The sequence below is a fragment of the Procambarus clarkii genome, chromosome 55, assembly GCF_040958095.1.
Source record: "Procambarus clarkii isolate CNS0578487 chromosome 55, FALCON_Pclarkii_2.0, whole genome shotgun sequence".
Lineage (NCBI taxonomy): Eukaryota > Metazoa > Arthropoda > Malacostraca > Decapoda > Cambaridae > Procambarus > Procambarus clarkii.
In genome coordinates, this window is record NC_091204.1 from 10878030 (window position 1) to 10890370 (window position 12341).

At 53.4% G+C, this 12341-nt stretch overlaps 1 protein-coding gene across 3 annotated transcripts in view; it reads right to left on the minus strand.

The window, feature by feature from the left end:
* Window positions 1-741: 741 nt before the first annotated feature.
* Window positions 742-12341, minus strand: part of LOC123748291 (serine/arginine-rich splicing factor 4) — an 83227-nt gene continuing 71627 nt past the window's right edge. For all 3 annotated transcript variants that reach the window (XM_069305466.1, XM_069305467.1, XM_069305468.1), the window contains exon 9: window positions 742-3007. In XM_069305466.1, the coding sequence (XP_069161567.1) occupies window positions 2899-3007 (109 nt within the window). In that variant the 3' untranslated portion in view covers window positions 742-2898. The remainder of the gene's footprint in view (window positions 3008-12341) is intronic.

Sequence of the window (12341 nt, forward strand, 5' to 3'; positions counted from 1 at the left end):
CAGATGATGACATTATAGCAGAGGAAACCCCCCCCCCTATGCAGGCGAGGAGTCACAATAACGTGGCTGAAGTATGTTGACCACACCACACACTAGAAGACGAAGGGACGACGACGTTTCGGTCCGTCCTGGGACCATTCTCAAGTCGATTGTGAGAGAGACAATCGACTTGAGAATGGTCCAGGACGGACCGAAACGTCGTCGTCCCTTCATCTTCTAGTGTGTGGTCTGGTCAACCCCCCACCCGTACCATTCGGCAACACCCGAGCCCTATGGCTAGATTCACCTAACCGGTACCTTACCTATAGCCACATATATATAACCACTTTACCATGCATGCTAAACACCACATCTCACCTCAAGATGTTCCAGGCAGGAACAAAATGTTGTGCACAAAGCAACATGTTCCACAACTGCATGGTGTAGTTCCAACTACATTACCAACTGCATGGTGTAGCTCCTATCGAACTACACCATGCAGTTCGATAGGAACAACATGGCAACTATGATGATAGCAACTACAGGCCAGATTCCCTAACTGGTACACCATGCAAGGTGATGGAAAAGCTTGTAGAACATCTGGAGCGAAGGAGCATCTTAACACACCACCAGCGCAGGTTCAGGGAGAGTAAATCGTGTCTCGCAGGTTTAGTAGAATTATATGACCAGGCGACAAAAATTAGGCAAGGAGGAGGAGGGTCGGCAGACCGTTGTCTTAGACTGTCAGAAAGCCTTTGACACAGTACCCCATAAGAGGTTGTTACAAAAGTTGGAGAAACCGGCAGGAATAAAAGGTAAGGTGCTCCAGTGTGGGCCGCTCCAAGCAACAGCCTGGTGGACCAAACTCGAAGTCTAACCTGGCCTCGGGCCGGGCTTGGGGAGTAGAAGAACTCCCAGAACCCCATCAACCAGTTAATAAGGGAGTATCTATGCAACAAGAAACAGTGAGCAACTGTGAGGGGGGGGGGGACATCAGAGTGGCGCTATGTCACCAGCGGAGCCCCACAAGGCTCTGTACTTGGACCCATCCTGTTTCTGATATACTCTATGTAAATGCTCTTCCAGAGGGTATAGACTAATTCCTTCCTATGTTTGCTGATGATACACAAATTATGAGAAGAATCAAGACTGGTGATGATAGACACAGACCGCAGGATGACCTGGACAAACTGGAGGAATGGTCTAGAAAATGGCTACTAAAGTTCAACTCGGGTAAGTGTAAAGTAATAAAAATACGTGAAGGGAGGAGGCCGAACACAAGGTACCATCTGGGAGGTTGATATCACACCGAATCTGCCCCCCAGAGGCCCACATCAAAAGAATATCGTCAGCGACATATGCCCGATTGGCCAACATCAGAACTGCCTTAAGAAACTTTCATAAGGAATCATTCCGAACCTTGTATACCACTTACGTCAGACCAGTCCTAGAGTATGCAGCACTTGTGTATGAATACACAAGTGGAAAAGCAAAATTGTGTGGGGGGTGAGATGAAGAATTGAAGGAATATAGGGGTATCAAACATGAAGCAAGAAATAGGTAAATAATGGGGAAAAGATGCCACTCAAACATTGGCAAATGCATGGAGACCTTCAGTTGTGATGACTATGTTATCTTGAGGTTATCTCGAGATGATTTCGGGGCTTTAGTGTCCCCTCGACCAGGCCTCCACCCCCAGGAAGCAGCCCGTGACAGCTAACACCCAGGTACCTATTTTACTGCTAGGTAACAGGGGCATAGGGTGAAAGAAACTCTGCCCATTGTTTCTCGCCGGCGCCTGGGATCAAACCCGGGACCACAGGATCACAAGTCCAGCGTGCTGTCCACTCGGCCGACCGGCTCCCTATTTGGCAAGATCTGGATCTGTCAACCTAAGATGTGGAGATGTGTCTTTTGAGACAAAAATCGCACCTTGTGTATTCATTGCTTACATGAAGATGTTCCAGAGTGGAACGAAATCATGTAGAAAATAAACCATTGACTAATCACTAGTTTCTTTACAAGGAAGTTCATTAACTTGTTGACCAGACCACACACTAGAAGGTGAAGGGACGACGACATTTCGGTCCGTCCTGGACCATTCTCAAGTCGAGAATGATCGACTTGAGAATGGTCCCAGGACGGACCGAGACGTCGTCGTCCCCTTCACCTTCTAGTGTGTGGTCTGGTCAACATACTTCAGCCACGATATTGTGACTCATTGCCTTCATTAACTTGAATGCTCTTCTTAATCCCAAGAGTACAAAACTGCACTAGTTAGAAGCATGAAAAGATTATACTCTAAGATCAACAATGCCAGCAATGTGGTCATTAATGTATGTATGCATGTATGTGTATGCGTGCGTGTGTGTGCACGTGTGTATGTGTATGTGCGTGTGAGAGAGAGAGAGAGAGAAAGCTGCAGGAACATACAAGTCATAGATCACTAAGAACTCTAATTGACCCAGCCAGGATTCGAACCCATACCGGCCACGATCACCCATAAATATACACGGCACTGTGACCACTGCACAGTGTAAGCAGTATCGCGACCACTGGTGCAGTGGTCGCGATACTGTTTACGCTTAGGGGTGTTCCTGGACGGCATGGGTTCAAATTCTGGCCGGGTCAATTGGAGTTCTTAGATATATATATATACACACACATACACACACACTATGTAATATGACACGTCCATCAAATTCTGGTAGAAATAAAGGAACTACTGCGTTTGGTCTGTTGTTTAGAATCAAATATTTTAACCATAATAATAATAAGAATAAAACACTAGTTATTAATTGCCCCAAGAAAATGTATAAACAATGATCTTTAATACAAGAACTTTCGAGACTACAGAAAAGCTAATTTCACTTGGTATTCCATCCTGTTAAGCAAACTTTCGCGTTTATCCTGTTCGTTCTAATTGTCTTGTGCCGCCTTCACGTTTGGGGTGCGAGACCGAGACCGACTGCTCGACTTGTCCTTAACGGGAGGAGGAGACTTGCTGCCGTGACTCCGCGAACGTGACCTGTAAATAACAATTTAATACTTTTCACATCTTCAAGAAACATTTCAATTATATATAATCATACAGTATACATTACAAAAATAAATAATTTATTCGATATGTCCTGCCTAATAGCCAGAGTTGCCTAACAAGCCAGATTTGTGTCCAAATTTGTTTCTTATAGAATGATAAAACCAGCGTTGAATGTAATGAAACGCCATTTTCTGGGAAAGTCCCGGAGGCTCCCCGGAGCTATCCATGGCTGATATGGATATCCTAACTATTTTGCATCAGTCGATGTGGGTGGAGTTCTAGGCCTACCGGGGACCACGAGCCAGAACCTGGCCCCCCCAGAGAGGCACGGGGAGCAATGGCCCATAGAAATGCACATGTGATTTGGAGCATTCTATATCTGCCATCGACCGGGACAGGCACCCAGAAAGGTAAGCGCCACAAAACAAACCCCTATTCTGGTTAACAACAAAAATCGACAAACGAGTGGACAGAACTCCACCAGGAAAACGAACTAACAAGCATGGCGTCACACGAGACGCGCTGCATGTCTGCGCAGCTTCCCCCTCCCCGGGAGGGGGAAGGGGGAGCCCCAGACCCCCGCGCCGGCCATCCCCGCCCCAGTTCTGAGGCTGGATATCAAAACCGTGAAAAACCCGCCGACCGGAGGGCGGGAGGGTGCCGGGGAGCCTCCGGGACTCGCCCAGAAAATGGCGTTTCATTACATTCAACGCTGGTTTTCTGGGGGAGCCCCTACGGCTCCCCGGAGCTACCTCACCAAAGACTACCTAAAAAACAAGGGGACATACCCGGGAGGCGGTCGGAGAATCACTCCACAACACGAAGTTGAGACAACAACCCAAGGTATAGCATTCGCCAGAAAAAAGGGAGAACAGCCGCAGACGAAGAAAACCTATGATCACGACAATAGGAGCCAAAAACCACTGCGCCTGAGAAGAGCAAGAAGCACTGCCACACAGCCCCCAGAGGCCAATGCCAACACAAAAAGAAAACCGAGGCAAAGCAAACCTGACCCCAAGGAGCCACAACCACCACGAAGAAAAACAGGAGAGCACCCTGTCCAAAGACCAAGACGACACAGGCAGTGCATAAGCAGGCCGGAGGTGTAACAACGCACGATACAACCTGCGAAACTGCGCAGAAGGAATATCGATACTGAAAGCTAGCAGCAGAAACCAAGGTGCCAGACCCAGGAACAGCCCCAAGCGCCTCTACATCCTCCGCAAGCCAATCCTATGACAGCCCCAGGAGGGAAAAGAAAACGCAGGACCAAAACGAAAATGCCACAAGTGTGCAAGACCACCACCACAAGTGTGCTAGACCACCACCACAAGTGTGCTAGACCACCACCACAAGTGTGCTAGACCACCTCCACAAGTGTGCTAGACCACCTCCACAAGTGTGCAAGACCACCACCACAAGTGTGCTAGACCACCACCACAAGTGTGCTAGACCACCACCACAAGTGTGCTAGACCACCACAAGTGTGCTAGACCACCACCACAAGTGTGCTAGACCACCACCACAAGTGTGCTAGACCACCTCCACAAGTGTGCTAGACCACCACCACAAGTGTGCTAGACCACCTCCACAAGTGTGCTAGACCACCTCCACAAGTGTGCAAGACCACCTCCACAAGTGTACTAGACCACCTCCACAAGTGTGCAAGACCACCTCCACAAGTGTGCAAGACCACCTCCACAAGTGTGCTAGACCACCACCACAAGTGTGCTAGACCACCACCACAAGTGTGCTAGACCACCTCCACAAGTGTGCTAGACCACCACCACAAGTGTGCTAGACCACCACCACAAGTGTGCTAGACCACCACCACAAGTGTGCTAGACCACCTCCACAAGTGTGCTAGACCACCACCACAAGTGTGCTAGACCACCACCACAAGTGTGCTAGACCACCACCACAAGTGTGCAAGACCACCTCCACAAGTGTGCTAGACCACCACCACAAGTGTGCTAGACCACCACCACAAGTGTGCAAGACCACCTCCACAAGTGTGCTAGACCACCACCACAAGTGTGCTAGACCACCACCACAAGTGTGCTAGACCACCACCACAAGTGTGCAAGACCACCTCCACAAGTGTACTAGACCACCTCCACAAGTGTGCTAGACCACCTCCACAAGTGTGCTAGACCACCACCACAAGTGTGCTAGACCACCACCACAAGTGTGCAAGACCACCTCCACAAGTGTGCAAGACCACCTCCACAAGTGTACTAGACCACCACCACAAGTGTGCAAGACCACCTCCACAAGCGTGCTAGACCACCACCACAAGTGTGCAAGACCACCACCACAAGTGTGCAAGACCACCTCCACAAGTGTACTAGACCACCACCACAAGTGTGCAAGACCACCACCACAAGTGTGCTAGACCACCTCCACAAGTGTGCTAGACCACCACCACAAGTGTGCTAGACCACCACCACAAGTGTGCTAGACCACCACCACAAGTGTGCAAGACCACCTCCACAAGTGTACTAGACCACCTCCACAAGTGTGCTAGACCACCTCCACAAGTGTGCTAGACCACCACCACAAGTGTGCTAGACCACCACCACAAGTGTGCAAGACCACCTCCACAAGTGTACTAGACCACCACCACAAGTGTGCAAGACCACCACCACAAGTGTGCTAGACCACCTCCACAAGTGTGCTAGACCACCACCACAAGTGTGCAAGACCACCACCACAAGTGTGCTAGACCACCTCCACAAGTGTGCTAGACCACCTCCACAAGTGTGCAAGACCACCTCCACAAGTGTGCTAGACCACCTCCACAAGTGTGCTAGACCACCACCACAAGTGTGCTAGACCACCTCCACAAGTGTGCTAGACCACCACCACAAGTGTGCAAGACCACCACCACAAGTGTGCTAGACCACCTCCACAAGTGTGCAAGACCACCTCCACAAGTGTACTAGACCACCTCCACAAGTGTGCTAGACCACCTCCACAAGTGTGCAAGACCACCTCCACAAGTGTACTAGACCACCACCACAAGTGTGCAAGACCACCTCCACAAGCGTGCTAGACCACCACCACAAGTGTGCAAGACCACCACCACAAGTGTGCAAGACCACCTCCACAAGTGTACTAGACCACCACCACAAGTGTGCAAGACCACCACCACAAGTGTGCTAGACCACCTCCACAAGTGTGCTAGACCACCACCACAAGTGTGCTAGACCACCACCACAAGTGTGCTAGACCACCACCACAAGTGTGCAAGACCACCTCCACAAGTGTACTAGACCACCTCCACAAGTGTGCTAGACCACCTCCACAAGTGTGCTAGACCACCACCACAAGTGTGCTAGACCACCACCACAAGTGTGCAAGACCACCTCCACAAGTGTACTAGACCACCACCACAAGTGTGCAAGACCACCACCACAAGTGTGCTAGACCACCTCCACAAGTGTGCTAGACCACCACCACAAGTGTGCAAGACCACCACCACAAGTGTGCTAGACCACCTCCACAAGTGTGCTAGACCACCTCCACAAGTGTGCAAGACCACCTCCACAAGTGTGCTAGACCACCTCCACAAGTGTGCTAGACCACCACCACAAGTGTGCTAGACCACCTCCACAAGTGTGCTAGACCACCACCACAAGTGTGCAAGACCACCACCACAAGTGTGCTAGACCACCTCCACAAGTGTGCAAGACCACCTCCACAAGTGTACTAGACCACCTCCACAAGTGTGCTAGACCACCTCCACAAGTGTGCTAGACCACCACCACAAGTGTGCTAGACCACCACCACAAGTGTGCAAGACCACCTCCACAAGTGTACTAGACCACCACCACAAGTGTGCAAGACCACCACCACAAGTGTGCTAGACCACCTCCACAAGTGTGCTAGACCACCACCACAAGTGTGCTAGACCACCACCACAAGTGTGCTAGACCACCACCACAAGTGTGCAAGACCACCTCCACAAGTGTGCTAGACCACCACCACAAGTGTGCTAGACCACCACCACAAGTGTGCAAGACCACCACCACAAGTGTGCTAGACCACCACCACAAGTGTGCTAGACCACCACCACAAGTGTGCTAGACCACCACCACAAGTGTGCAAGACCACCTCCACAAGTGTACTAGACCACCTCCACAAGTGTGCTAGACCACCACCACAAGTGTGCAAGACCACCTCCACAAGTGCAGCTGACAGGGAAGGAACTCACATAAGGAGCCGCCCCGCACCAACGTTCCGCAGAAGGGCAGGAGCAAAAAGACTCATTAGGAGGAGCAAAATCGCTCCCAGGAAAACTAGTAGCGCCGAGACAGGGCGAAGAGAAGAGATATTCACAAAAGAACAAAAAGGCCAACACCCAGAAGCTGCTGGGAAGGGGACCCACAAGCCCTAGAAAGGACCGGAGGGAAGCTCAACCGAATGACGACAGACGCACCAGAAAACGGGAAGGAGCAAAACAGTCCCGAACCTTCGAGAACAAAAAGAAGCAAACACAAAGGACGAAGGCCCCAAAACCCCGTCGCACCCGAGACCAAAAGTCATGCAGAAACCCCAAGAAGAGGGGGACATGACGGAAGAAGGCCCGTCCCAGAAAAAAGGGGCGAAGATCGTAGAAAAGCACCCACCGACAGGACGGAAACAACGGGTACAACGGACAAGGAAACCAAGCCCAGGGAGGGGCCGACGCCCACACAGCACTTGCGGAGAGGGGGAACGGAAAACCCCACACCACAAAACTGCAAGTCCCCCCCAGAGGGTTAGAAACACCCCGGCGGGGACCAACGGGACCTGAGGCCTCTCACGTGAGCCCCAACCCCAGCCCCGGGAACCCACCCTGCAGGCCCCGGGGCCGAGCTGTCCCCTCAAAGCCCCAGCGTCAAGAAAACCCCGGGGCAGCCATGAAAAACACGAAGGAAGGGAGCCCACTAGGCTCTGGAACCTGAACCGAAACCGGAGGATAGGCGAGGCGCGAGATGATGACCCCAAGCTCATCCCCAGCCAGCACAATGAGGCGAGGACAAGACAGTGAAACCAAGGAACATGGAAAAACCAGGCCCTGCACGGCAAGACCGGCAAGGAAGGAGAGCCCCAGAGGGAGTACGGAAGGGCCGAACCTAACGCCACAACCAACCCTGACACGCAGCTGCAGTACCAAAACCGCAGCAAAACGTCACCACACTCCCCGAGGAAGCGACAGAGAAGATAGATAAATCGTACACAAGTGGCACACAAGGGGACATAGGCGGAAACCGAGCACGAAACTGAGCCACAGGGACAGTAGAAGAAACGTGTGCAGTGTAACAGGCAATCAAAGGAACACATTAGGCAGCCCAACATGGGCTGACCCCATACACAGCCCCAAGAGCAGAGATGAGAGTGCCCAAGAAGCACAGAATCCGCCCGACAGGCAAACGACAGGGGAGAGGCGGAAACAAAGAGCCAAAACTCAACCTGCAAACACAAGGAGGCGAACACAAAACCTCCGACACAGGAACACGTACTACCAAACAGGCACCCCCACCGTTGCACTGCGGAACAAGGTGGAGGCGGGGCCCCGAACTCATGGTTAGACAAGCATAGGAGAGGGGCAGGAGGAGTACAGGCAGGAACCGCCTCTGAAGGGACAAGAGGCCACCTGCAGACACCCGTGAACCGAGGAAGGAATCAGGTGGAGAGAACAAGAGCTGCCCAGTATGGGCTAATAGCCCTGCAGTAGGCATCTCGGGTGATACGGTCCACGTTCTCAAGTACGTATGTACACCCATTCCTACTCCCAAAAACAAAAACAGCGTCAGGACGGAGGAGACGCCAAAACCGCACCAACTCGCCTGCAGAACATAGGCCCTGAAGGGCCATGACGCAAGCGTTCGAGTCCGTATCCGCCGGAGGCGGCCAGTGCGCCCATGCTGGAGGAGGGGAGCAGCGAAGGAGGCTCCCCACCCTAGAACGCAGGGAAAAACCTCATGAATTCCACACAGCGGCACCCCAGAACACCCCCCAAAGCAACGGGGCACGGATGGAAATAAGAAAAGAACGAGAGGCGAAGCCCCCGAGAGAATTGGAGCAGAACACGTGTGCACACCAGCCGGAACCAAAACAAACTCCCACGGCGCATGCGCAGGACGCGAAAGAAAGTAGCCCAACCAGGCGCGAAGTAGCCCAACCAGGCGAGAAGTAGCCCAATCAGGCGCGAAGTAGCCCAACCGGCTACAAGGAGCCCAAACTGCTACAAGGAGCCCAAACTGCTACAAGGAGCCCAACCTGCTACAAGGAGCCCAAACTGCTACAAGGAGCCCAAACTGCTACAAGGAGCCCAAACTGCTACAAGGAGCCCAAACTGCTACAAGGAGCCCAAACTGCTACAAGGAGCCCAAACTGCTACAAGGAGCCGTTTGGGCTCCTTGTAGCCGTTTGCCTCCTTGTAGCAAGGAGGCAAACATTTGCAGACGTTTACCTCCTGCGTGTAGGACACGCAGGAGGTAAGCCGCAAAGGCCAAGTGCACCGCAGGCGAAGAGATGCGGTTAGCCGAAAACCTCCGGAAGACGGAACCGAAGAAACCACAGGGACACGGAACCGAACCCAGGGAGGAGCAGAACCCAAGCCCAAATTGTACGCAGAGGGAGGAAAGAAAACCCCACTCCTCGCAACAGTAAGCCCCGCTCAGAAGGACGGAAATCCAGGCGGGGCGCAATGGAGCCCAAGGTCCCCAAGGCCGCTCCTCCCCAACCCCAGGAGCCTCTACACCAGGCCCCGGGGCCGAGTCGACCTCCAAAGCCCCGGCCTCACAAGAAAAAGCCGGGGCAGCCGAGAGAGCTGAAAGAGAAGGGGGCCCACTGGTCAAAACCCCGGAGCATCGGCCAGAGGAACAGACTCGAATGCCTCCGCAGCTACCCCGGACGGGGCAACCCCCGAAACTGCCCAAGTCTCAGAACCTCTTACCCCGCCCCGACCCCGAAGCCTGCAGATGCGTAGGGGCCGGAAGCAGGAGGGGAAAAAACAAGGGGGGGCGTGGAAGGAACCAAGGCCGAAGCGACCAAAACCACCCAAGTCTGGGTCCCTACACAAGCGGAGCAGCATCGGAGCGTCTGGGGAAGCGACAAACCAGAGCGCGTTGCAACATCCTACCCTGCAACGCATGAGCTGCCTGCACCCACGGGAATTCATCAGCAGACTGGGTGAATGGAGTCACGAACAAGCAACAAAGCTCGCAGGACTCGAGGGTCGAATGTGTCACCGACCCAACAGGCAGCATGATGGAGACAAAAACAAGGAGAGTCACCCTGAGACAAAGGGACAGAGCAACCCTCAACTTGCACAAAGCGAGAGGGGACGCAAGGGTCTCCACTATCGGACCCGAGAGCCCCCGGGGGGGGGGGGGGGGGGGGGGGGTTCCCAGGGCCCCTAGACTGGGTCTGCTAAGGGTTATCCCAGGCAGGGTACTGCTAACCGGCGCCCCAAACTACCAAGCAAACTGCTAAAGCTGAACCCACGGGACGTGTCCACTCGCGAGGGCAAAGCAGGGGGTGCCACCACACAAACGAACCTAATATAAGGGGGGGGGAACACAAGGAAGACCCCCCTACCAGGCAAAAACAAAAATAAAAGAAAAAACCACACAAGTGGACAACGTACCCAGAGGGAACAGAGCCGGCCGCTGTCATAGGTGAAAACTAGCTACGCAGCACCCTGCGCTCCACCAGTGCTATAACTACCACTTACCCCAAGGCAAACAAGGGAGTAAAACCCCCAAACCCTCGGGGCGGCCAAACGCCAAGCAGCGAAAAGCCAACAGAGGTAGACCCAAGGTGACTTGTGGAAGGCAACCCCAAGCCCCTAGGGCGGTACTTACAGGGCACTCAGGGAAGGTGACCCTAAGCACATGCAGCCCGAGTACCTGAGAATACTACTCCCAGCACACACGACCACCGTAAGAGCAGCACTGCAAACAAGTCACAGCACTGAGACAAGACTGGAGCTGGAGCCACACGACCGTGCATGATCCCATCAGCCGAGGAACTGGGGCGGGGATCGCCGGCGAGGGGCGACAACGTTTTCGGTCAACAACCAGGCCTCCACCCCAGGAAGCAGCCCGTGACAGCTGACTAACACCCAGGTACCAATTTTACTGCTAGGTAACAGGAGCATAGGGTGAAAGAAACTCTGCCCATTGTTTCTCGCCGGCACCTGGGATCGAACCCGGAACCACAAGTCCAGCGTGCTGTCCACTCGGCCGACCGGCTCCCCTGACTTCTAGAACAGAAAAACGAGAGTTACGAGAAGAGGCTAGAGGAAACAAATGTGCTGAAAAAACATTAGATTTTCTTTTGCAAACAGAGTGGTAGAGAGTTGCAACAAGCTAAGAACGAAGGTACCTGCTTGATGGGGTTCTGGGAGTTCTTCTACTGCACAAGCTCGGCCCGAGGCCAGGCTCGACTTGTGAGAGTTTGGTCCACCAGGCTGGTGCTTGGAGCGGCCCGCAGGCCCACATATACCTGGTTGATGGGGTTCTGGGAGTTGTTCTACTCCCCAAGGCCAGGCTTGACTTGTGAGAGTTTGGTCCACCAGGCTGTTGCTTGGAGCGGCCCGCAGGCCCACATATACCTGGTTGATGGGGTTCTGGGAGTTGTTCTACTCCCCAAGGCCAGGCTTGACTTGTGAGAGTTTGGTCCACCAGGCTGTTGCTTGGAGCGGCCCGCAGGCCCACATATACCTGATTGATGGGGTTCTGGGAGTTGTTCTACTGCCCAAGCCCGGCCCGAGGCCAGGCTTGACTTGTGAGAGTTTGGTCCACCAGGCTGTTGCTTGGAGCGGCCCGCAGGCCCACATATACCTGGTTGATGGGGTTCTGGGAGTTGTTCTACTGCACAAGCCCGGCCCGAGGCCAGGCTTGACTTGTGAGAGTTTGGTCCACCAGGCTGTTGCTTGGAGCGGCCCGCAGGCCCACATATACCTGGTTGATGGGGTTCTGGGAGTTGTTCTACTGCCCAAGCCCGGCCCGAGGTCAGGCTTGACTTGTGAGAGTTTGGTCCACCAGGCTGTTGCTTGGAGCGGCCCGCAGGCCCACATATACCTGGTTGATGGGGTTCTGGGAGTTCTTCTACTGCCCAAGCCTAGCCCGAGGCCAGGCTTGACTTGTGAGAGTTTGGTCCACCAGGCTGGTGCTTGGAGCCACCCGCAGGCCCACATACCCAACACAGCCTGGTTGGTCCGGCACTCCTTGAAGAAAACAATCTAGTTGTCTCTTGAAGATGTCCACGGTTGTTCTGGCAATATTTCTTATGTTCGCTGGGAGGATGTTGAACAACCGCCGACCTC